Genomic DNA, 26,392 nt, shown 5'->3' on the forward strand with positions numbered 1-26,392 from the left:
ACTTGGAAAACTATTAAATTTATTGATAAATTAACAGAGGTACCAATAATGAAATCTACTTTACAGTCCTTATGGTTAAACTCCAAGATTCAAATAGGCGGTGCTGGAATCGCTTGGAAGAATTGGATGCAGGCAAATATTAGGACATTAGATGATCTTATTTCTAATGGTAATCTGCTTGAGTTTTCACAACTGCAGCATTCATTTGGTATTTCAAACACTCAACAATATAGGTGCTTGCAGTTGAAGCAGGCTATTCAAATGGGGTTCCCTGAATGGAAAAATTTGAAAACTTATTTTAGCTTGCAAATCCTTTGCTACCAAACAGATTTAATAGGACATCAGGCTGCCCAGTGGTATAAATTGATTTCTGGATTTTTAAATAAAAAACCAAAAAATAGTCTTAGAGATATTTGGAGTATCGAGTTAAAACAGCATATTTCTGTTTCTCGTTGGCCACGAATCTGGACTTGGAGATTAAGATGTACAATGTCAGCATCTATGAGACAAACATGGTTGTTTTTATTACATAGAATTTTTTGGACTCCAGTTCGGTTGAATAAAGTAGATAGTTCTAAATCTAATAGATGTTGGCATTGTCATATTGATATTGGGACTTTGGATCATCTTTTATTTTTTAGTCCATTGATACTTGGCTTTTGGAAGTCGATTTGGGGGCAAATTAATAATATTCTTCAATCCTCTATTCCTTTGACATATGAAGCAAAATTTTTGGAACGATTCTGCATGATAAACCCACTTTGGATAGAAGTAATAGTCGCCTTTTCATGATCTTATCAGGAATAGGGGTTCAAATGATCACATCTAATTGGAAAAATCATGATAGGATTAATTTTAGTTTTTGGTGGGCAACTGTATGTGCAACATATAAATATGAAAAGATTATGGCAGAGCTTTTAGGGTTTGTTAAATCCTTTAAGGGGATTTGGGGTCCATTAACTAATTTTGTCACATTATAATTAAAGTGATTCCTTTTTCTTTATGTTAGATTCCTTTGCACATCCAGGGTGGGTGGGGGGGGTGTATTATTTATTTAGAGGAATAAATTTCATAATATTCTATAATATTGATGAGTATAATATAATATCATTACTGTTATAGGTTAAGAAGGGATTTAAAATTTTTATTGTAATATTTCTGATGTTAATAGTGTATTTTCATATAGTTTTTTTTCGATTTTTCAAATGTATACATTGTCAAGTTCAAAATATCAATAAAGAAATTAAAAAAAAACAAAAAAAAACAAAAAAAAATAGCTTCCTATTAGCTGTCATAAGAGGGTCTAGATGGTGGACTTTGCTGTTTTTATCAGCACATTTCTCTTTCCAGGCACACTTATTTTCGCCTTCCCATGGCTAGGACATCCTAAGCTGTCATGGGAGGAAACTTCTCTTCTGACAGAAAGATGCCATTTGTGGCTTACCAGGTTATTGCACCTTGTCCATCTTCTGAAGTTCCCTGGTTCAAATCCCACCCTCACCTTCACTCATTTTAACAGCATTCTAACAGCTCTCATAAGTGGTGGACTTTGCTGTTTTTCAGCATTCTGCAGTTTGCAGGCACAGGTGCATCAGATACATACATCTTCTCTCTGCTACAAGCCATTGTGGTAGGAATGGATTTCCTTCTATGCAATATCTGCACAGGGCAACAGATGGAAGAGTTTACTAAAACTTCAGAGGGCTTGGACAGATATTGAAGGAAGGTACACGTTTTTGAGATGTACCCTAGAGACATTCCTGTTGGTATATTCAGCTTGGCTGGTTGTGGTTTCATGCTTGAGGAGTGTGTGTTGAGGTGGGGGAAGGGGTTTAGGATGAGAGAGAACAGGCTGCTTTAGACATCTGAGAATTGCTGCAAATCATTTTAAAGATCAATTCAAATATGTTTAAGCAAAAGAATGGCCAAAGAGTTTGAAGGTTTTCTGGTAGAAAAATGAATATCAAATATTTGCTAACCGCACTCAAGACTTGAACCCCTGACGTATGGAAGATAAAAAGCAGCGCCTTAAGGCATAGAGCTATAGAGGGAACTTTGTTTAGAATTTGGTAACAGACTAAGCAGAAGACAAATGGCTTCTAGTAAAAGCTTTGAGAAGTGAAGGAATTGGTTAAAAGTCAGTATAGGTGTGCTTGCCCAAACCACACCTAAAGCACGCCCAATCAGATTTGAAAGTTTTCTGGTGGGAAGTCCAAACGGTGCCTATGATGTCAGACACTACTTAGGCATCCTTAGTATAAGAAGGTCCATCAGAGCAGTGTTTTCTCTTTTATGACTCCTATTCTGTGTTATTACTTATGCTGATTTCTGAGACCTTACCTTTCTTAATTATCTTTTAACCTTTTCTTTCCTATATCTGCCACAACTCTCCACTTCATAGGACCATTATCAGCTATAGTAATTTGCAATTTTGATGTTTGTCTAACCTTTTTCATCTTTCCAGAAAGACATCTAGGTGAGAATGATATATTGCTAGCTACTTAGCTGTCTTTATTAGATAAAAGCTCAGGCAGAACCGATTTGTTCTTTTGGACTCCCATTCTGCTTATGATGATTCTCCATTAACTTTTTCTTCCCCTGATATCTGCCACAATTCTCTCCATTCCACAGAGTCATTAGCAGGTCTGAGAATGTGATAATAAAATTTGGTTCCAGGAGTCTTGGCTGAAAAAAACCCCCCATGCTGTTTGAAACTTTGGTGACAGCAAAAAGGATATGCAAGTTACATGAATATGTGAAACCCACAGCAGTGCTTTTCATCATAGAGCTAAAGGTAAATCTTTTAAGAGTCCTAATTGTTAGGTATCCTTATAATAAAAAAGGAAGTGTTTTTTTTTTTTTTTGCTTCTGTTCATTGTAGCTGTTATTCTGAGACTGTGGTGTGACATATTCTCCCAAGGCTTCTGTTTATTTTTGCCAGAGCAGGTCTGTTCAAACTGGGTTCAGCACAGCACAGCTTGCATCTGGACAAAGCTCAAATCCCAAAACAGAAAGAATAGGTGAGAATGATGTACTGCAACCTTTCTTTGCCCTTGTGATGAATTATCTAAATTTTCAGAATACTAACATGTTTCCTCCAGAAGGGTGTACTTATAGAAGATTTTCAGAGAAAACAGTCAATTGGTGAGTTTTTTTTTTTTTTTTTTTTACAAAGGTGCGCTAAATCCACGCATGCGTTAACTAACGCATGCATAGGATAACATGCACACGTGGGCTAAAGGTTAAAACGTAGTAGTTAGCGCATGCATGGATTTAGTGCACCTTTGTAAAAGATAGCCTAAAACTCATCAATCAACTCTTAATTTGTCTCAATCCATCTTCCTTTTTCTTCAGCCTGCCTTCTCCTATCAGGAGCAGATTCTGGGACCTTACCAATTCTACCACAGTAACAACTTTGGTATGTCTCCTGCCTCACAGCCTGCAACCAGCATAATATTTGAGAACAAGAGACTAGATGAGAGGTGGAGAGGATGAACTATGTGCCTTAAGTTGGGTGGCTTCTTTCACTCAGTTTCCTACCCTGACAGCTTGAGATATGCTGAACTGCAGCCGATTTGACATGCTTCGGGCACTCCGTTATGGAGCCGCAAGCACACATTTGGGATGCAAAAACCCGAGGGAACGGTACAGATTAGGGAGTGAAGAGCTTATATGCACGACAGAAAAGCGGGCTTGGGTATGATTCTAAGGCCAAACAGGTTGAAAGGTGATGGCGAAAGCTATAAGGATGCTAGGTTGCATAGGAAGAGGTATTGCCAGTAGGAAAAAAGAGGTATTGATGTCCCTGTAAAAGACTTTGGCGAGACCTCATTTAGAATATTGTGTACAATTTTGGAGGCCGCACCTTCAAAAAGATATAAAAAGGCTACTAAAATGGTATGTGGTCTTCATCATAAGGCGTATGGAGACAGACTTAAAGATCTCAATCTGTATACTTTGGAGGAAATGCGGGTGAGGGGAGATATGATAGAGATGTTTAAATACCTACGTAATGTAAATGCGCACAAGTCGAGTTTCTTTAATTTGAAAGGAAACTGCAATGAGAGTGCATAGGATGAAGTTAAGTAGCGAAATACTTTTTTACAGAAAGGGAATAGTGTCCTGGAAGAGGTGGTGGAGAGAGAGACTTTGAATTCAAAAGGGCCTGGGATAGACACGTGGGATCTCTCGGAGAGAGAAAGAGATAATGGTTACTGCGGATGGGCAGACTAGATGGGCCATTTGTCCTTTATCTGCCATCATGTTTCTATGTTAGACATTCCATCCTCTCAGTTCATGGTCCAATACTTTGGAACTCACTTCCAACAACTGTTCGTAATCAAACATCCCTTGAAAAATTTAAAATTGACCTCAAAATTTTTCTCTTTAAGGATGCTTATGGATAGCCCTCTTGTTTCTCCACCTAAGTAGAATTCACTGGTGAGTGACGAAAGACACCAAGACATCCCTTTGTTCTACCACACCCACTATCCTGTCTTATATTGTAGTTCTACCCCTAGCCCTAAACTATCTTGCCTATGTCTTAACTTTCAATAATCCACCTTCTCCCTTCCCTACCTAGATTGTAAGCCAACTGAATGTTCCTCCAATGGACAAGATAGAATACTTCATAAACTTGAAATTTTGTAAGAGGATGAGCAGAAGAGAGGGAAAGAAAAAGAGACCTGCGAAGGAAGTGGGTCCAGAAGCATCCTTATTCAAAATCTGTTTGGAAGAGCGGTTGTTCCCCTTGCATTCCCCCCACCCCAGCTACACCTCTGACTCCAGATTTTTTTCTAGCAGAAACAAAGCTTCTCTGCACTCAATGTAATAATTGTAACCAATTTATTATAACTGAATCTTTTCAGCTAAAATTCCAAATACATTATTTACAATGACCCAGTCATTCTTAGAAAATATGAAATGCTGGTTGAAAATACCTTCCACAAGCTACTGTGGGTCTAGATAATCTGGGCTCAGTTTCAATGCGTTGGAGCAATTAATGGCCTTCTCACATGGAAGAAAGTACTCACACTCTTCCCTGTTCAGAGGATGTGATATCGGTCCTTTACCTTCTCAATTTCCCCCAGGAAAGCATCAATGAAGTCCCTGTTGTGGGCAGGATCCCAACTCTCCTTATGCTCATCAGCAATCTCCTTCAGGCATCTCATAATCTGTTTTGGGATTTCTAATATCTTCTGATGTGGCCCAGGTAAGTGCATCAATGAGGGCACTGCATTTAGCATCTAGGACAAAAAAAGAAAAACAGGCAAATGAGTTAAGTCATGCAATATTCCCACTTAATAGCCATTCCCTAACTAGGTAGGTTAAGGGTGATCTGGAGGCAGTATTTGGGCAGTGCCAGTACTTAACTGGTTAGTAGCGATATTCAGTCCACCAGCTGGCTAAGCAAATATCATAAAGTTTGAACAGCAAAAAGACCGAGTTAACTTTCAAGCCGGGCACACACCCAGCATGCTCCAGCATTGAATATCTTGGGTTGGGTCAGTCTTTTGCTAGAAGCGGCTTACTAACCGCCTACCACCTTGGGCTGACTATTACACCCTATTAGTATTAGTCAGATTAAATGATAGTAAATAGTCTGGGTCTGATATTCAACTGTAAGGACAACATTTAAATGTAATCACTGGCATGTATGCTTATCTACTAATACTACTATAACTGTGTACACAATGCTGTACAGAAACAAGTAAGGTACAACTCCTGCTTGATAGAACTTACAGTCTATTCAAGACAGGCAAACAGGACAAATAAGGGACTAGGGAGGTCCATTTATTATCAGAATCATTAAAATAATATGGGTAGTGAATAGGGGCTTAAGAGTTAAAAGTACACTTCTCCTTCCGTATTCGCGGTTTCAGCAATCGCGGTTTCCATTATTCACATTTTTTAGCTTGCTGGCTCTTCCCCTCAAATTACATCAACTTGCTTAGAGAAAGCGCTGATTCCAAGTGCTTATAGAGAAAATCGCTCCGATTCCCAGCACTTTCTTCACCATGTTTTGCCTCTCCTTCAGGAACAGGCCAGGTCTCCCACTATGTTATTCACAGTTTCACCATATTCACGATGGTTTTTAATAGAAAACAGCGAATAACATATGAAAAAGTTATTTGCGGTTTTTCTGTATTTGCGGTTCTGTTAATCCCTATCACAGCTAATATGGAGGGAGAAGTGTAGTCTCAAAGAAGTCAGCCTGAATTTGAATAGAGCCAGAGCCAGAGTATGATATATCAGCTCAGGAAGTCCATTCTAGGCATATGGAGCAGCAAGATGGAAGGAATGGAGTCTGGAGTTAGTGGAGGAGGAGAAGGGTACAGATAGCAAAGTTACTTACCTGTAGCAGGTTTTCTCCGAGGACAGCAGGCAGGCATATATTCTCACATGTGAGGTGACGTCATCCATGGAACCCAGTATGGACACTATGAAGTGCAACGTCACTAACTTTTTAAGACAGTGCTCATACTGCGCATGTGCCTTCCCCACTCAACATCAGGTTATTTCAGTAATAAAGCTAAGAAGCCAACTAGGGGAGGTAGCGAGTTATAAGAACATATGCCTGCTGGTCTTGGAGAACATTTGCTACAGGTAAGTAACTGTTTTCTCCAAGGACAAGCAGGCATTACATTCTTACATATGGGATTCCCAAGCTGCCAGGATCATGACTCTAGAGAAAATAATAGAGATATAAAACATGAGACTGGTGAAACCCAAGGGGGATGGAGGGAAAGTTGGCGCTCAGGAAGTAAACAAATGTTGCAGAACTGCTTGCCCAAACCGACTGTCTCTTCTGGAGTTTTGCTCTAAACCAGGGGTGTCCAACCTGCGGCCCCGTGAAGTATTTTGTGCAGCCCCGGTCGAGGGCGATGCAGTGTTTTGCTCTGCTGCCCCCGGGTGTTTACTGTCTTGCCAGCTCCCTCCTCTGTCTTGCTGCAGCATTTGCACGTTTGTGGAGCCCCAGAAATTTTTTTTTTCAGCCTACGCGGCCCAGGGAAGCCAAAAGGTTGGACACCCCTGCTCTAAACAGTAGTGTGAGGTGACGGTATGTATCAAGGACCAAGTAGCTGCTTTACAGATGTCCTCAATAGATGCAGAACAGAAATGAGTTATGGAGGCAGCTGTAGATCGGACATTGTGGGCTGTTACACAGCCTTGCCTGAATATATGCAAAGGAGATACAGCTCACCAGCCAAGTAGAGATGGTTCTCTTGGTAACAGGGACCCCAAGTCTGTTAGGGTCAAAAGCCAGGAAAAGCTAGGAGGAGCTTCTATGAGGTTTAGTCTAGTTCAGGTAGTATGCTAGAGCATGTTTGCAGTCTAAGGTATGAAGAGCTTCTTCATCTGGCTGAAAATGTGGTTTCAGTAAGAACACAGGCAGAACTATGGACTGGTTGAGATGGAATTCTGAGACAACTTTAGCATGGAATTTTGCATGAGTTCGAAGGACTACTCTGTTGTGGTAGAATCTTATATAAAGTAGATCTGATACAACTACTTGAAGCTTACTTACCCAGTAGACAGACGTGAGGGCTATGAAGAAAACAACTTTCCAAGTAAGATGTTTGAGAAGGCAAGTTGTGAGTGGCTCTAAACGAGACTTCATTAATAGCAGATAGTACCACGTTAAGATTCCAGGCCACAAGTGGAGGCTTGATAGGTGGCAAAGCCCTTTCATGAACCTGGATGCCAAGGGCTGAACAGAGGTCTCTTGTCCAAGGGAATGTGAAACGTAATGATGGCACTGAGATGTTCTCAAACCAAGTTGGTCATTAGACCTGAATTAGAGAGAGATGAAAAAGGTAGTCCACAATGGATGGGAGTGGACATGTGAAAGGGTTTAAGAGAATAAAGTACACACCAAGCACAGAATCTGGCCTATTTGAAGCAATAATATTGTTGAGTGGAGGGTTTTCTGGACACTTGAATGACAGCAGAGACAGCAGTGGAGAGAGTGATGGCATGTACTTGCTCGGTGAAACCATGCCGTTAGTGCTAATGAGCAAGGGTTCAGATAAAGGAAAGAGCTGTCATTCTGTGTCAGTAGCATTGGGAATGGCTGCAAATGGCATGGTTCCTGGGGCAAGAGCTCTAGAAGGAGTGGGAACCAAGATTGATGTGGCCAGTGAAGTGCTATGAGGATCATGGTGCCCTGCTCCTGGCAAAGTCTGAGTAAAGTTCTCCCTATGAGAGGTATTAGAGGGAATGCATTTCTCATTTTATGGGCATGGCTACAAAAACGGATAATTTCCCCACGCATTATTGCCTTGACGATTTCCCAGAACAACACTGGTGTTGACTATCATTATTCACATATTCCTTCCAATTTGCACTTAATTTCTCTTTAAATTTAATATCCTTATAATACAATAGTGGGAGGACCCCTCTCCTAGCTCTCTCTCTCTCACTGCCCATTCATCTCCATTCAACCACACTCATGCATGGTCAAATATCGCTATGGACCCTATTTCAGTCTAGAAGGTTGATTGGGTGGCATAAGAAATTTTAAATAAACTTGAAACTTGAATAATATCTCGACACTAGGAGATAATCTAATTGCAACTGTGTACTATAGGCTCAAGAAAGGTATGTGTAGTCCCTCTCTCCTGCATGCAGCACTCTCCGTACATCCACCAAATCTACCAATTTACTTAGGTTCTGGATTCCTTGGGCACCCTTAATTCTGCCATACCCAGACTGCCCCGAGGAGCCCATTTGTGGATCCCAAACTACATTAAAATCACCCCTAATACCAACAGATGTGGATGATATTTCAACAGGAGAGTAGTCAGCATTTTATAAAAGCCACTATTGTAAGTATTGGGGCAATATATGCTAGAAAATATAATTTCTTTCCGACCCACTACCCCTTGGCAAATAACATACCTCCCACTCTTATCGACTTCCAATCTCTTACTGTTTTCTATCACCCCTTTTCCAAACATGATAGCCACACCTCTTTTCTTCTCTACTGCATCTGCAGCTACACATTTTTCCACCCACCAACACTTAAGTTTTCCATGTTCTTTACCATCCAAATGCATCTCTTGCAGCATTGAAACATCCACCTTATTTCGCTGCAGTATCTTCGAGTGTTTGATAGGTGAGTCAGTGCCTCCCACATTCCAAGTGACTACCTTCACTGTGTAACCTGAGAGGTCTAACTGCCTATCTCACACAATATTCCTGCACTTCGGGAACACAGTTGCCCCAGCCTCCAGCGGCATCCCCCTACCTAGCTTTCAAATGCCTCTAACATATAGAACAACTCTAACAGAGCTGCTCTACATGTAACACCCATCAGCCAGACCTCCCCCTCCCCATCCACCCAACCTCTCTCTCTCCCCCCTCCCATCACCCCCCTCCTACCCATCAATAGCTTTCCAACCCTTTTTGGTTGGAGGCCACAACAGGAGAAAATCCCACCCATTTGGCAAGGCTATCCTGGGTACCATCTTCTTACAAAACACCTTCCATACAACCCACTCACTCTTGAACCCCCCATTCACTCCTCCTTAACACTCATTCTCCCCCCCCCCAATTTATTGCTCTCACTCATCCACATCCACTGCCACACTAGATGAAGTTATGCAGTCTCTCAAATATCTGCTATTATTTTGCAGTTTGTCCATCCTGTACATCTAAGTCCAACTCCATTTAAGTCTGCAAACTGGCGCCTCTGCTTGTCGCAGGCCTATATTTCTTATGATCATTGTGTACTCTCTCCCTTGTTGCAGGCCGCTCTCCATCTGCTACTGTATGTTCATTCCTCCGGGCCTCCTCCAACAGATTTTCTGCTATGAGTGCAATCAAAGATTCCTAGACTTCCATAGGTATTTTTACCTGCCTGGTGACTGTGACAATCATCGTCACTAATGCAAAGGGCTATTGCCAATGATATTTACTGTATGTCCATCTTACAACAGGTATTTAGTCACCCTTGAAGCTCTCTCTTCTTCCTCAAAGTGGCTGCTGTCAAGTTTTGGTACACAGTAACAAGCTTACCATTCCATTTATAATTGCTGTGCTTCCTAGCCACTTGCAGTATCTCTTCCTTCACCTTAAATGAGGTCAAGCAAATTACAATGTCTCTGGGTAGATTTGCCTTTGGACACCCCAATGCCCTGTGTGCAAGTTCGATTCCAACTTTTAGCGTGCCAGTGAGCTCTCCACATTCTTCTTTCAACAAAGCCCCACATATGTCTGTGGCCACCTTTTGCACATATTTAATATTTCTCATCTTCAGGGACAAACCGAAGACACGAATTACAATGCCAAGTTCTATTTTCTAAGTCCTCCAGCTTATCCCAGACCTCCATATCATTTGCCCAGATTGATGTTATGGCTGTATGCATAGGTGCTTATATTGCCTTTATAAAATACAGACCAAATACAAGTCAATACTAGGTACAAATGACCCAGAAAAATGATTTTGGATCAGAGCTGAACAAAGAGCCCTAATGCAGAGCAACTGTGTAGCTCGAAACACAATCATGTTGGCATGTTTGTGAGCCCATTTTGGTGTTTTTGCAAGCAGATTGTGAAATTGTGACATTTGCTGTGAATTATATACTGAATTTAAAAAAAAAAAGGACTACATTGGTTTTTTTTTAAGGCTATTTCTGAATAAGGACCTATGATTATACCATCGATATCTCTCCTTGAATAAATGGAGAGAATTCCTACATAATATTCTTTACTCCATTTCATATCAACTGACCTATCATAGACTATTTGCCTAGAATTTATAAGGTTCACAATTACTCCTGATGCCGGCTTCCTTGCCACAACACAGCCGTATCGAGTCCTTCTTATTAATTCCCTTTGTGAATAAAGACTGTTTGGCTGGTTGACTTCACCGTTGTCTGGAGGTCTACTGCCTTACCTCACTTTTCTGTTTTGTTTTGTTTTGCCATAAATATAATTTTTTTTCCTCCTAAATTCCTCTTTATAAGATAGGCACAAGATAAGTACATTTTGGGGCATTTTTCTAAGCATCCTGTCAAAAATTAGCTCTCAGGCGCCTGTCTGCCTATTTTGTACATGCATATACGAGCCCACTTGAACTTGTAAAATGATGTTCTACATGTTCATGTCCTTTACAGACATACCTCTATGGCAGGGATGTCAAAGTCCCTTCTCGAGGACCGCAATCCAGTCGGGTTTTCAGGATTTCCCCAATGAATATGCATGAGATCTATTTGCCTGCACTGCTTTCATGATATGCTAATAGATCTCTTGCATATTCATTGGGGAAATCCTGAAAACCCGACTGGATTGTGGCCCTTGAGGAGGGACTTTGACACCCCTGCTCTATGGTATCTAATATTCAAAAGGCATCTTTAGTACAGTGTTTCTCAACTCAGTCCTGGAGTACTTCTTTGCCAGTCAGGTTTTCAGGATGTCCACATTGAATTTGCATAAACTTGATTTGCATACACTGCCTCCATGATATGCACATGTCTTTCATGCATATTCATTGTGGATATCTTGAAAACTTGACTGGCAAGGGGGTACTCCAGGACCGAGTTGAGAAACATTGCTTTAGTAGATACAAAAAAAAGAGAAATACCTTCATAAATTATGCCCAGGAGGAAAGAGACAGGCAAAAGAAAACATGAGGAGCTTTTTCAAATGGGTAGTCCTATCATCCAATAAAACGTCTTTTTGGATCAATTGAATATTTTTGTTATTGGATAATCCGATTGCTTTCTCATGTTGGTCAATTTAACAGCTATTTCTATTGGCTAATCAATTATCTTTGGCTTTATTCTAATTCTACAGTTTTACCTTATGACAGTAGCAGTTACAGCCTACCTGTGGTAAGAATCCTGTTGCTAGTTTCATGCTCTCTTCAAACATATGGAGCAGTTTCTGGAATCTCTTATCATTGTACTCAAAGCGATTACCGAATGTGATAGAGCAAATCACATTACTAACTGCATTGTTTATAATAAAATGTGGATCAAAAGGTTGACCTGAGGACACAGAACAAATTAAAAGATAATGGCTTAAGGTGTAACATTTGTTGAGTAAGTACTGAGAAGACAAGCAGAACATCTTGGGCCATTCTTATAACATAACATAAAAATCAACTTATAGACTGCATAACCGGAAGGGTCTATGCGGTTTACGAAATGAAACTCTTAAAAAAATTAATTACTCAGAAATCTAGAGAATAAGTCTTTAAATGCCTTCTGAAATCAAAGTATGAAATAGATGCAGAGAATAGTTGCTTAAAATCTTTTTCCCAGAGAGCAGCCTAATATGACAGTGTACGTTCATGATATCTTTTAAACTTGTAATCTTGTGCAGGCAAAAGCTTTACTCCACCCTTCAAGAATACTATCACTTATAATGAAGAAAGTCCCTAATGTTTTTTTAAAGCCCTTTAGCATGAAAACCAACTTTTAAGAAACAACTTGTGATCCATGGTGCTTTTATAGGAAAATAACTGGCATTGTGAGCAGTTGATTGATGCTGCATAAATAGAATTTTGAAAGAAATCCTTTTGCCAACAACAATTAGGCTTTTCTACAGGCAGGTAGGGAGCCAGGGAGAGAGACAGAAAGAAAGACAGACAGGGGGCCAGGGAGAGAGACAGAGAGACAGAGGGCCAGAGAGACAGACAGAAAGAAATAAAGAAAGACAGACAGACAGTGTCCAAAGAGAGAGAGAGAAAGAAAAAAAGACATACAGACAGCGGCCAAGGAGAGAGAGAGAGAGAAAGAAAGAAAGACAGATAGACAACCAGTAGCCAAGGAGAGAGAGAGACAGGGGGCCAGAGAGACAGACAGAAAGAAATACAGCCAGACAGCCAGCAGCCAAGGAGAGAGAGACAAAGATAAAAACCAGACAGACAGCGTCTAAGGAGAGAGAGAGAAAGAAAGAATGACAGACAGACAGGGGGGCTAGAGAGACAGACAGACAGAAAGAAAGAAAGAAAGAAAGACAGCGTCCAAGGAGAGAGAGAGAAAGAAAAAAAGACAGACAGACAGAAAGCGGCCAAGGAGAGAGAGAGACAGAAAGAAAGAAAGAACGACAGACACATCTGTTCTATTTCGAAAGCATTGCAGCTACTCCTAACAGCTAGGCTGGCTATGTGGGGCCAGGCACTTTAAACACCAGCTGAATGTTTCCCATTGGCTCTTAAACAGAACCTTTCACACAGTGCTCTTTTGTCACAGCTCCAAAACCCTGACAGTTCTTTTGTTAACAGCTTTCAGATTTCTGCTTTATTTCTGGGTCAACAACTAAGCCAGCATTTTTCATTCTGCAGTGCCCTCCTGAACTTGTCCTATGGTTTGAAAGCATTGCCTTTCCTGGGCTCTATTTCCTTCTCTTCCTCTTGTCTTCTTTGAAAACTGTCTGAACTTTTCTTCTGTTCAGCAAGCTGCTTAATTGGCCCCAGGTATTTAATTACCTTTTCTTGTGCTCTGAGCCCTTCGTATTCTGATTCCACAAGCTCAATCATATTATGCTTTCAGAAAGTTGTTGAAAAAACTTGTTTAATAAGTTTGTAACATGATTATTGTTGTATCCCTGTTTACATGTATGTTTCACTGATTGTACAGGCCTTCTTGGTTGTGAACTGCCTGGAACTCATGGTTGGGCGGTATGCAAGAATAAAGATGATGATTATTATATCTTCCAGATTGCCTGCCTCAGCGAGTTCACTTCCTGTCAGTTCATGATTTTCAAGGACTACAACTCTCAGAATTTGCATGTATTTGCCTTCTTTTGGAATTTTTCTGGGCTCTGGATCTGGAACTCCCACTACCATCAAACTGAAGAATAACTTGTGACATAATACCAGTGTTCTTCAGTGCAAGGCCTGGGGGCCAAAGGCATCCCTTGAAGTCCTCTGTGGCAGCCTTAATCATTCTGGCTCTTCATCTGCTACTCTTTGCCTCTCTACCCAAGCTCATGGGAGAAACATTTGCCTGCTTGAAGAACAACAATAAGGCAAAAATGGTCCAAAGGTTCCGAGAGTAGTTCAGCAATGCCGAAAACGACTCTGTGATTGAATAACATCAATATATTTAATGAATTTAATAGAATTAGGTACCCTCAGTGTGAGGGGTCAGTGACGGGAGAAATCCTCCAACACTTCACACAACAGGGTAGAGGTAACCAAGCCCCCACCTACACACCATCATCGGGTACCTTAGTGTGCTTTAAATCAAAAGCAACACAACCACCATAAAAAATAGTGAACTGTGAACCTTTGGACCATTTTTGCCTTATTGTTGGTCTCTTTTGAAGTTTCTTTGGCAATACTTTTTTGGAGTTTCTTGTGTTGCTTGAAGAACAAGGCATTTCTCAGTAGATGAAGAGAATGCATTTTAAAATGCCTACCTCATTGAGGATTCCCTAAAAAAAAAAAAAGTTTTGAAGGCGGACTGGTGGGGCAGATATCATTGACACACACTAATCAGCAGTGTCACAGCCATGCATGGGAAGATATCTAGTGGCTCTCCTTCAGCTCATTTGGATCCAAAGTGGCCCCGACTTAAAAATTAGTGAAGACCATTGACCTAGCATATCACTTCTACATACGTATCTATGGACATTCAGTGGTTTTAACTAGATCAGTTTGACTTATTGAATATAACTATTTAAAGTTATTTATATAAACTTATCTGGATAACTTCAGCATAGCTATTTTGGAAGTTTGACTTATCTAATTAACCCCCCCCCCTTTTACAAAACTGGTTTTAATGCCAGCCAGCGTGCCGAATGCTCTGCTCTGTTCCAACGCTCATAGGGCTCCTTTTACTAAGGTGCGTTAGGGCTTTAACGTGCGGAATAGCACGTGCTACAATGCCGCACACGCTAGACACTAACGCCAGCATTGAGCTGGCATTAGTTCTAGCCGTGTAGCGTGGGGTTAGCGCATGCTAGCACACCTTAGTAAAAGGAGCCCATAGAGTTCCTATGAGCATCGGGAGCAGTGCAAAACATTCAGCGCACCGGCCTGCACTAAAAATCGCTTTTGTGGTTTTGTAAAATGGGGGGTGGGAAGTGTAGCTAGATACCATTGGTATTCAGCATTATCTGGCCACAACTAAAGGCTTACCTATAGATCAGGGGTGCCCACACTTTTTTTGCTTGCGAGCTACTTTTAAAATGACCAAGTCAAAATGATCTACCAACAATAAAATAATAAAAAAAACCCCGACACAAAGCACACTGTACACAGAGAAAAAGTTAATTATCATTTATATTCGGGGGGGGGGGGGTCAAATAGATCAAGGCAGATGACTTTAAAATATGCAGCGTCACCTCAGTAACAACCATACAAAAATAGACAATATACCCCCCTCCCTTTTTACTAAACCTTGATAGCGGTTTTTAGCGCAGGAAGCTGTGCTGAATGCCCCGTGCTGCTCGTGACGCTCATAGGCTCCCTGCACTAAAATCCGCTATTGCGGTTTAATAAAAGGCGGCCATAGTGCAAAATATAGACAGCAGATATAAATTCTCAAAACGGACACATTTTGATCACTAAATTAAAAATGAAATAATTTTTTCTACCTTTGTTGTCTGGTGATTTCATGAGACTCTAGTTGACTTTCTTCTTCTGACTGTCCAACTTTTTCTTCCTCTCTCCCTGCCCCCTCCCCTTTCTTTCTTTCTTTCTTTCTTTCTGTCTCCCTGTCCGTCTTTCTTTCTGTCCCTATCTTTCTTTCTCCCCAAGCCGCCACCACCGTCGCTGTCGTCTGGGAACAGGCCCCCCAAGCTGCCATTGCCACCGAGTTCTCCCTGTTTCCCGACACTGTAACAGGCCAGCAGCCTTCCCCCCAATGTCAATTCTGATGTCGGAGAGGAAGTTCCGGGCCAGCCAGGCAGCGATTGGCTGGCCTGGAACTTCCTCTCTGACATCAGAATTGACATCAGGTGGAGGGGGGAAGGCTGGTGTGCCCGGCGCTTCTGCAATCTGGCCTGTTACAGCATCAGGGAACGGGGAGAACGCAAAGGCAATGCGAGTCTATCACGGAGCCCAGGATGGGCTCCTCGATCGACTTGCGTGCCCTTACGATCGACCTTTTGGACACCCCTGCTCTAGATTGTTCAAAATAGGTTTCAGGTTTATTAAAAATGTAATATACCACCTTTTTAAAAATTCAAAGCGGTTTTACATAATATAAAAACAGAGTATAATAAAAACGTACATTAAAAACAAATTACAAACAATGCTACAAATAATCAAATGCAAAATACAGTCCGTTCTCATTATTCATGTTAGTATGGTTCCCAGAAAAGTTTGCAAACCACAAAATTGTGAAAGACAAAATGCTCTGCCTATGACAGAACATTTTGTATCTCAAAACCACGTAAAGTGAATAATGGATCCTATAGGGAAAATAGGGTTTGGTCCTGTATGGGACAGCATTTGACAAAAAACATAGTAGAACATTTAGAATATTGCAAACAAATTTTTTTAAATTTGCAATATTGCTTATAGATCTAAAAAAATTTTAAAATAATTGCACAGAACAGTGCTAGAAAATAAAGAAATGTACGGTATTGCACAACCTTAGTAAGCAATTAATCTGCTCATCAACCAATACAATGCAACATGGTTTTCGCACCATTAGAATTATAGTAACAAAAATAAAATTGCTCACAGCAATGCTGAAAAATAAATACAAGGAGCTGCTGAAAAGTCCTCAGCCCAACTAAGAAGAGATTGACATGGAGCCATGAAACTTACAAGTTATTCTGCACTTTTTTTTGACACTTTTTGTTTCAATGAAACAAAAAGTGTCGAAGTGTAGAATAGCTTGTAAGTTTCATGGCTCCACTCCCTTCCCCTCAATTCACAGTGCTGGCATGCCTATGATTGACACAACAATGTAGCATTTGCTGGTAGTTCTCCAAGCACCTGCAACGATCGAGTGTATTTCCACAGCGTTACGGCTTTACTTTCATCATTTAATCCACATGCCTGCATTTAGGACTACATAGGGACCTCTGAAGAAGACTACATTGTCAAAGCATGGACCGTGTTGGGTCCAGATGTTTCCCAGAGGTTCAGGCCCTAGACATTTTTATGAGGATTATTTATTTGTTTGAATAAAGACCTCATCTTGGACATCGACTCTCCACGATTTTTTTTATTTCTTTGATATTACCCCTTGCGGAGGGACCAGGGTCAATTTTCTTGTTGACATGTGAATATATTGCATTCCAATATGGCATCCCCACGATATGTGTGCCCATGGCACAGCTTTTCCTGGCACATGCACACATTTACGCCTTTTTCCACGGACTATTCTGCACATGTGCTGATCGCCATCACCAGCGACTTATCTCATGTAAATTTGTCAACCCTCCGTGAACCTCTGCAAACCTTGTTTGTATGTGCGGTTCTTCGAGAATGACTCGTCTTTTTGAAATCATTACATTTACAGCAGCAACAGCGGCCCATCAGAGTTTACTGGCACTATTAGAGAATCTGGCCCTCACTTTCTTATGCTTCTAACTCTCTCTTGACGTTTGGTGGCTGTTTCTGGAAACAAAGCCAACACTAAGAGTGAAAGAGAAAGGAAAAAGCTTTTTTTCTAAGGTCGGAGGTCGGAGGTCGGAGGTCTAGAACACATGGCATAAATGGTGAATAGTGGTCACAATTCATGCAAAAGCAGATAAGTGAAATTGCGAATTGGGAACGTGAAAGTAACGCGAACAGACTATACTGTTTTTGTGTAACCATATAAATTTTGTCAGCCATGGGAATTTAAAAAGACCAAATTCCAGGCTGGTAATACCCAAAGTTACCTAGATATTTTTAATATCAACCTCAGAGATGCATATAAGAGATGCACATTTCCCAAAGCTGACAGAGCAAATCAAAGACTTATAACATAATGAGCAGGAAAAGCTCTGTATAATTCTAGGGGAAAAAGAAGATAAAGCAGCTATAGCAGCAAAATACATTGTATCATGCTAAGATGCAAGAAATGTAACCTGATCAGGGACAATATGGAACACCACCAAAATCTGGGAATTGTCCTGTCTGGACCATGAAGTTTTATCTTACTCTTAAAATTATTGTAAATATTAAACATTATTAAATTATTTTTCTCACCTAGGGAAGCATGTCAGTCCCTAACTGTAGCCCAGAGGCAGCGGAGGGCACTATTTAGATTCCAAAACATTGAAAATAATATCGTAAGGCCTTTCCATTAATCTTCATAAAATACAAAATCTCTGTCTCATATTTCTCAACTTGGTATGAAGTCCCGACACCAGGAAGCTTCAGAGATATTTATACATTCTTCTGGCTATACAACTGAATTCTAGAAAAAACTTTTCATGTGTTACTTTTCTTAACAATCATTGGTCCTAAGCTCACACTAGCAAGTCACTTATCTAAGCCCTGCAGTCTTTCTGTTACATGTCCAGGAGGGCGGAATACAATATCGTATGCTGAGATAGCCATAAGAAGCTAGAATGCCCAAGCTAAAACACCCAGTGCAGGCAGGCTAGCACATGAGATAAGTTAGGTCTGCAGCTAAACATAATTCAGCATTTTATTAAAGAGAAAACTTAGTTCAACACTTAGGAAAACCAGTCCCAGACCTTGGCTTTTTCACTGAAAGCTTTATCAGCCTCCTAACTTCTTCAGGGGTTGTTTCTTGTTCAATATCTTTTGAGTGCAGTAAAGTTTTCTCTATTAAACTTACTTTCTTCAGACTCAAATGCAGAATTAAGAAAACCAGCTTCCTCAATTATTCTCTCTTCCAGGGACTTTTTTCCCATTCCAAAGTTTCGCAAGGTAGAAAGTGAGAACCTCCTCAGATCTTTCCAAGCACGGCCGTATCTAGCCAAAACAAGCCCTAAATAATTCAAACACAAAAAGTGAGGGATTTTCACAAACTCAGCAGTTTTGAGATGAACTGGTAGCTCTTAATTTTAATGGGTGCACTACCCTAGAAGCAACGTGTAACCCAGGGGTGTCCAATGTCGGTCCTTGAGGGCCGCAATCCAGTCGGGTTTTCTGGATTTCCCCAATGAATATGCATGAGATCTATTTGCATGCACTGTTTTCAATGCATATTCATTGGGGAAATCCTGAAAACCTGACTGGATTGCGGCCCTCGAGGACCGACATTGGACACCCCTGGTGTAACCTCTTAGATGGCCCAATGTAATAACATGCACTAGGGAAGACATGGGCAACTCTGTTCCTGAGGGCCGGAATCCAATTGGGTTTTCAGGATTTCCCCAATGAATATGCACTGAAAGCAGTACATGCAAATAGATCTCATGCATATTCATTGAGGAAATCCTGAAAACCCGATTGGATTCCGGATCTTGAGGACCAGAGTTGCCCATGTCTGCACTAAGGGCTTATTACACAGAGGTGTGCAATAATGTTTTATTTTAATGCACATTATTACATCTGGCTCAAAGCTGCAGGTCCTCTGTTTTTTAGACATAGACTCATTTGCAAATATTAACTTGTGAATTTTGTGCCTTGCAAACTCCTCCCTAGGCTAGGGTTACCATATGGCTCCAGGAAAAGAAGGATGGATTACAACATCCAGGTTTTACTTCTACTAAAAGCAATGGAAGTAAGGAGGACAGATAGAGATATCTGGACTTCATTTCCATTGAAAACAATGGAAGTAAAACCTGGATGTCTGAATCTGTCCTCCTTTTTCTGGAGCCATATGGTAACCCTACCCTAGGCTCTCTCTTCTTCCTCAAAGTGACTGCTGCAAAGACTTGGTACACTGCGACAGGCATACCGTTCCATTTATAATTGCCGTGCCTCCTAGCCGCTTGCAATTTATCTTCCTTCACCTTAAATGAGGTCAAACAAATTACTATGTCTCTGGGCAGATTAGCCTTCGAGCGCCCAAGGTACCATTCACGCCCTGTGTACCCTCTTTACCATTCATAAGGTAGAGGGGATTTTCGAAGGGATGTCCAAGTCAGAATGTCCCAAAAAGCATAGTTACTTACCATAACAGGTGTTATCCAGGGACAGCAGGCAGCTATTCTCACATATGGGTGATGTCACCGACGGAGCCCGGATGCGGAAGCCCCACAAGCAAACTTGCTTGAAGAAACTAGAAGTTTCGAGTCACCCACACTGCGCATGTGCGAGTGCCTTCCCGCCCAGCATAGGGCGCATCTCCTCAGTTCAGATAGCTAGCAGAGAAGCCAACCAGGGGAGGTGGGTGGGTTGTGAGAATGGCTGCCTGCTGTCCCTGTTACGATAAGTAACTGTGCTTTATCCCAGAACAAGCAGGCAGCCTATTCTCACATATGGGTGACCTCCAAGCTAACCAGAATGGGATGGTGGGAGTGTTGGCAATTTAGGAGAATAAATTTTGTAATACTGTCTGGCCAAACTGGCCATCCCGTCTGGAAAAAACATCCAGACAATAGTGAGAAGTGAAAGTATGAACCGAGGACCAAGTAGCAGCCTTGCAAATTTCCTCAATAGGCGTAGATCTGAGGAAAGCTACTGAAGCTGCCATTGCTCTGACATTATGGGCTGTGACTTTACTGTGTAGGGGTAATCCAGCCCGGGCATAGCAGAATGAGATATAAGCAGTCTTCCAATTGGAGATGGTATGCTTAGAGATGGGATGTCCCAACTTGTTTGGATTGAAGGAGACAAAAAGTTGAGGAGCAGTCTGTGTGGTTTGGTACATTCCAAATAGAAGGCCAAAGCACGTTTACAGTCCAGAGTATGAAGAGCTGATTCTCCAGGATGAGAATGAGGCTTAGGAAAAAACACTGGAATAACAATGGATTGGTTGAGATGAAATCCTGAAACCACTTTAGGTAGGAATTTAGGATGAGTACGGAGAACCACCTTGTAATGATGGAGACAGTAAAAGGTGGATCAGCAACTAAAGCTTGCAGCTCACTGACCTTTCAAACAGAAGTGAGGGCAATGAGAAACACCATTTTCCAAGCCAGATACTTCAGATGAGCCTTGTCAATTGGTTCAAAAGGAGGCTTCATCAATTGAGCAAGAACAACATTGAGGTCCCAAACCACAGGAGGCGGTTTGAGAGGAGATTTGACACTGAAAAGTCCTTTCATGAATCTGGAAACCACCGGATGATCAGAGAGGGATTTCCCATCAATAGGCTGATGGAAAGCAGCAATTGCACTTAGATGGACTCGGATTGATGTAGACTTGAGGCCAGAAATGGATAAGTGCAAAAGATAATCCAAAACAGAAGATAAAGAGGAAAGTTGAGGCTCCTTATCATGAGAAAAACACCAGGTAGAAAATGTAGTCCATTTTTGGTGATAGCATTGTTGAGTGGTAGGTTTCTGAGAAGCCTCTAAAATGTCTCTTACAGGTTGAGAGAACTGAAGAGGAGTCATGTTGAGAGGTACCAAGCTGTCAGGTGTAGAGACTGCAGGTTGGGATGAAGCAGAGATCCCTGACTCTGTGTAAACAGAGATGGAAAAACTGGTAGAAGGTAAGGCTCTCTGCTGCTGAGTTGAAGTAGAAGGGAGTACCAAGGTTGTCTCGGCCATCGAAGAGCAATCACAATCATGGTGGCATGATCGTTCTTCAACTTGACCAGAGTCTTGAGAATGAGAGGGAATGGAGGGAATGCATAGAGGAACAGATTCGTCCATTCCAGAAGAAAAGCATCTGCCTCGAAGCGGTGAGGAGAGTATATCCTGGAGCAGAACTGAGGCAGTTTGTAGTTGTGGAGAGCTGCAAAGAGGTCTATCTGAGGCGTTCCCCATTGTGAAAAAATGTGATGAAGAGGTGAGGAATGGAGTGCCCATTCGTGAGGTTGCAGAAGACAACTCAAGTTGTCCATCAAGCAATTCTTTGCCCCTTGTATGTAGACAGCTTTGAGGAAGGTGTTGTGGCGGATTGCCCAATCCCAAACCTTCAGAGCTTCTTGACAAAGGGAGGAAGATCCTGTCTCTCCCTGTTTGTTGACATAATACATGGCGACTTGGTTGTCCGTCCAAATGAGGACTACCTGGTCATGAAGAAGATGTTGAAAAGCATGAAGAGCCTTGAGGATTGCTCTGAGTTCCAACAGATTGATATGACACTGACGATTCGTATTGGTCCAGTGGCCTTGAGTATGGAGACCATCGAGATAAGCGCCCCAAGCGTAGGTCAAAGAATCTGTCGTGAGGACCTTCTGATGGGGGGGGCATTTTAAACAGCAAGCCTCTGGATAGATTGTAAGAGAGCATCCACCAATGGAGAGACTGCTTCAATGAAGGAGTGACTAGTATGTGTCTAGAAAGCGGATCGCAACCCTGCGTCCATTGAAATGCCAGGGTCCACTGAGGAATTCTGAGGTGAAGTCTGGCAAAAGGAGTCACGTGTACTGTGGAGGCCATGTGACCTAGGAGTACCATCATGTGTCTTGCTGAGATGGAAGAGCGGGAAGACACTGTTTGACAGAGTTGAAGAAGAGCTTCTAGACGTTGTTGTGGAAGGAATGCTCTGAGTTGGATAGTATCCAGAACAGCTCCGATGAATTGTAGATTCTGTGAGGGCTGAAGCTGGGATTTGGGAAAGTTGATTTCGAATCCCAAACTTTGTAGGAACCAGGCAGTCCGTTGGGTCACTACAATAACCCCCTGAGATGTTGAATCTTTGAAGAATCAGTCGTCGAGGTAGGGAAATACCTGAAGACCATGGTTCCTTAGAGCTGCTGCTACCACTACCAGGCATTGGTGAACACTCTGGGAGATGAAGCGAGGCCGAAGGGCAGCACTCTGTATTGATAATGCAGATTCCCCACCCGAAATCTGAGATATTGACGGGAGGCAGGATGGATGGGAATATGAGTGTAGGCCTCCTTGAGATCCAGAGAGCAAAACCAGTCGTTCTGCTTGAGAACGGGATAAAGGCATGCCAGGGACAACATTCAAAATTTTTCTTTGACCAAAAATTGGTTGAGGGCCCTGAGATCCAGAATGGGCCGCAGATCGCCCATCTTCTTCGGAACAAGGAAGCAACGGGAGTAAAACCCCCTGTTCCGCTGTTCCAACGGAACTGGCTCAATGGCATGGAGATGAAGCAGAGCTTGAGCTTCCTGAAGAAGAAGGGCAGTCTGGGATGGATTGGAAGGATACTCTCTTGGAGGAAGTTCCGGTGGAACCTGACTAAAATGAAGAGAGTATTCTTCTTTGATGATGGTGAGCACCCAGAGGTCGGATGTAATTGTTGTCCATTGGTGATATAAATGATGGAGATGACCTCCTATAGGGGGAAAAAGAATTCAGAGTCAGAACGGTGGAGGTTATGCTCTGTTTTAAACAGTCAAAAAGGCTGAGTTGCCTTAGGTGCAGCAGAAGTTTGAGATTTTTGTTGCTTCTAAGGCTGCTGTTTCTTAGGAGGAGGGCGATTGTAAGGAGCCGTCCTCGGAGCAAAATGCCTCTGATAGATAGGAGAAGGGCATGTAGGTTTGGAAGGAGCTGGCTTTGGCTTAGGTCTTACAATAGAAGCAAAGGATTTTTCATGTTCAGACAATTTCTTGGGGTTGCCTCGATAGATTCATCAAAGAGGTCATTGCCTGCACAAGGAATGTTAGCCAAGCGGTCCTGGAGATTAGAATCCATGTCAATAGTATGAAGCCAGGCAAGACGGCGCATGTCTACAAAACAATCAGCTGCCCTGGCAGACAACTCAAAAGGCATCATAAGATGATTGAAGGAGATGTAATCTGAGTTGTGATAAAGAAGCGATGACTTCTCGAAATTCAAAATGTTTTTGAGTATCCAAATAACTCTAAAATTTAGGCAAAAGAGTAATTAGGAACTCAAAATAGATAACAAAATGAAAATTATAATTAAGGACTTTAGACGACATAATGGCATTTTGATAGATGCGACGTCCGAATTTGTCCATAGTTTTCCCTTCCCTTCCAGGAGGAATGGTGGCATAAATCTTGGAAGGATGGGACCTCTTTAAAGATGACTCCACAAGCAGGGATTTGTGAGATAACTGTGAGTTATCGAATCCTTTGCGATGAAGAGTTTTATACCTAGAGTCCAATTTGCCTGGAACAGCTGGAATGGTATAAGGAGTCTCCAGGCATCTGCCAAAAGTCTGAGACAAAAGCTTATGAAGAGGAAGCTTAAGTGACTCTGCCGGAGGTTGAGGAAGATGCATAACTTCTAGATACTCCTTAGAGTATTTGGAACCAGCATCTAATTGAAGATCCAAGTCAACAGCCATCTGATGAAGAAAAGATGAAAAAGATAGCTAATCCGCCAATACTTTGCCTCGAGAAGGACTCGAGGTCGTCGAGGCAGCCTGGGTCGAAGATGAAAAAAGTCATCAAAAGAATATGGCGACTTGGACGAAGCAATCGAAACCGCTGCATCCTCGAGGTTTGGAAGGGGAGACCTCGATCGAGGAGTCAGCTGTCTAGTATAAGTAGGAGTAGAACGAGGCCTAGTTGAAGAAGGACGTTCTTTAGAAGAAGAACTATGCCTGGAAGTAAGCCTCGATGAAGGCCTCAATCGTCGGTGAGAACGATGCTTGGAAGCAGATCTCGAAGATCGAGGAGACTTTGCCTCGGAGACTGAAGCAGCCGATGCTACCAAAGAATGGATAGGACTGGAGGCTGTGAATTGAAGCTCCGGAGACTTGTTGGAGAAACCTCGATGCACTCCCAAAGACTCTACTCCTTGGATAGAGTGTGAGGATTCCTGCCAAGGCACTTACAAAGATTCTGCTCCTTGCTTAATGTGCTTAGATGGCAGACCAGACACTCGCAGAGACTGTGCTCCCTGCAAAGAGTGTTCAAGCTCAGACTGAGGCAAAGGAAGAGGCTCGACCTCGCGGGAGTCTGCAGAATGCCCAGGCTGGATAAGAGGAAGAAGTTTCGGTCCCATATTAGTAAGGAACTGAATGAATTGCTTCTCCAACATGGTCTGGAAAGAAGCCAGCAAGGATGGATCCGCATCTGAAACCGGACCACCTGCTTTAGCTGGAGGTTCCACAGAAGCAGTGGAAATGTGCTTTGACTTGGAAGTCTTAAGCACCACCGCTGGAACCTTCTGCTGAGCTATCTGACCTGAGGATACATGGGAAGATACAGCAGGAGTTGTTGAAGAGAGAGCCATTGCAAACGAAGAAGGTCTGATGAGGCTCGAGGTCAAAGCAGTGGAAGAAAAAAAAACACAAATCGCGGTGTAGAGAAGGCACGAAGTGAAAAAGTTAAACGCAAAGAGTCAAAGACGGACTTCTCGGCTCTGCGGAAAACTGAGAACTGAGGAGACGTGCCCTAAGCTGGGCGGGAAGGCACTCGCGCATGCGTGGTGCAGTCGACTAGAAACTTCTAGTTTCTTCAAGCAAGTCTGCTTGCGAGGCTTCCGCATCTGGGCTCCGTCGGTGACGTCACCCATATGTGAGAATAGATGCCTGCTTGTCCTGGGATAACAGACAATCTCATATATATGAACATCCATTTTACAAACTGGGCAAAAACAAAGGACATGGATGTCTGTATAGCAGCATTCTTAGAAAATAGCCACACATCTATTCAGAGCAGAGGGTGGGCCTTGCTGTTAATGCAGTGGACTGTACATAAGAACATAAGAATTGCCGCTGCTGGGTCAGACTAGTGGTCCATCCTGCTCAGCAGTCCACTCATGCAGTGGCCCTCAGGTCAAAGACCAGTGCTCTAAATGAGTCCAGCCTCATCTGCGTATGTTCCAGTTTAGCATGAACGTGTCCAACTTTGTCTTGAAACCCTGGAGGGTGTTTCCCCTACAACAGACTCCGGAAGAGCGTTCCAGTTTTCTACCACTCTCTGGGTGAAGAAGAACTTCCTTATGGTTGTATGGAATCTATCCCCTTTTAACTTTAGAGAGTGCCCTCTTGTTCTCTCTACCTTGGAAAGAGTGAACAACCTGTCTTTATCTACTAAGTCTATTCCCTTCAGTATTTTGAATGTTTCGATCATGTCCCTTCTCAGTCTCCTCTTTTCAAGGGAGAAGAGGCCCAGTTTCTCCATTCTCTCACTGTATGGTAACTCCTCCAGCCTCAAGGGACTAAGGTTCAAATCCCACTTTAACTAATTTTTTTTCTAAATTTTAAGCCCTCCTGGAACAGAAGAGTACCTACTGTACCTGAATGTAGACTACCTCAGTAGCCTTCAGGCTTGCAGGTGTCATATATTTAGGTAGAATAGGTAAGTTTTTGTTTCTAGATGGATCACATTAAAAAAAAAATGGGGGTTTGAACCTGGGTCTGTTGATTTACAGTCTATTGCACTAACCACTAGGCTACTCCTCAGACCTGTTTCTTGTTTTGTTAAGAATACTCATAATACTGAATCTATCGTAGAGACTGGTATCCCCTTCCAGTTTCACTTTCAAGGGACACGGATGGGGACAGCAACCACTG

General features: G+C 42.1%; 1 protein-coding gene across 1 annotated transcript in view; it reads right to left on the reverse strand.

Moving 5' to 3' along the window:
• Positions 1 to 26,392, reverse strand: part of LOC117353425 (cytochrome P450 2D15-like) — an 83,352-nt gene that overhangs the window by 42,903 nt on the left and 14,057 nt on the right. The window contains exons 3-5 of the mRNA XM_033929343.1: positions 18,705 to 18,857; positions 11,833 to 11,993; positions 5,073 to 5,246 (exon numbers count right to left, since the gene is read on the reverse strand). Coding sequence (XP_033785234.1) covers positions 5,073 to 5,246; positions 11,833 to 11,993; positions 18,705 to 18,857 — 488 coding nt within the window. The remainder of the gene's footprint in view (positions 1 to 5,072; positions 5,247 to 11,832; positions 11,994 to 18,704; positions 18,858 to 26,392) is intronic.

The sequence above is a fragment of the Geotrypetes seraphini genome, chromosome 2, assembly GCF_902459505.1.
Source record: "Geotrypetes seraphini chromosome 2, aGeoSer1.1, whole genome shotgun sequence".
NCBI classification, from domain to species: Eukaryota; Metazoa; Chordata; class Amphibia; order Gymnophiona; family Dermophiidae; genus Geotrypetes; species Geotrypetes seraphini.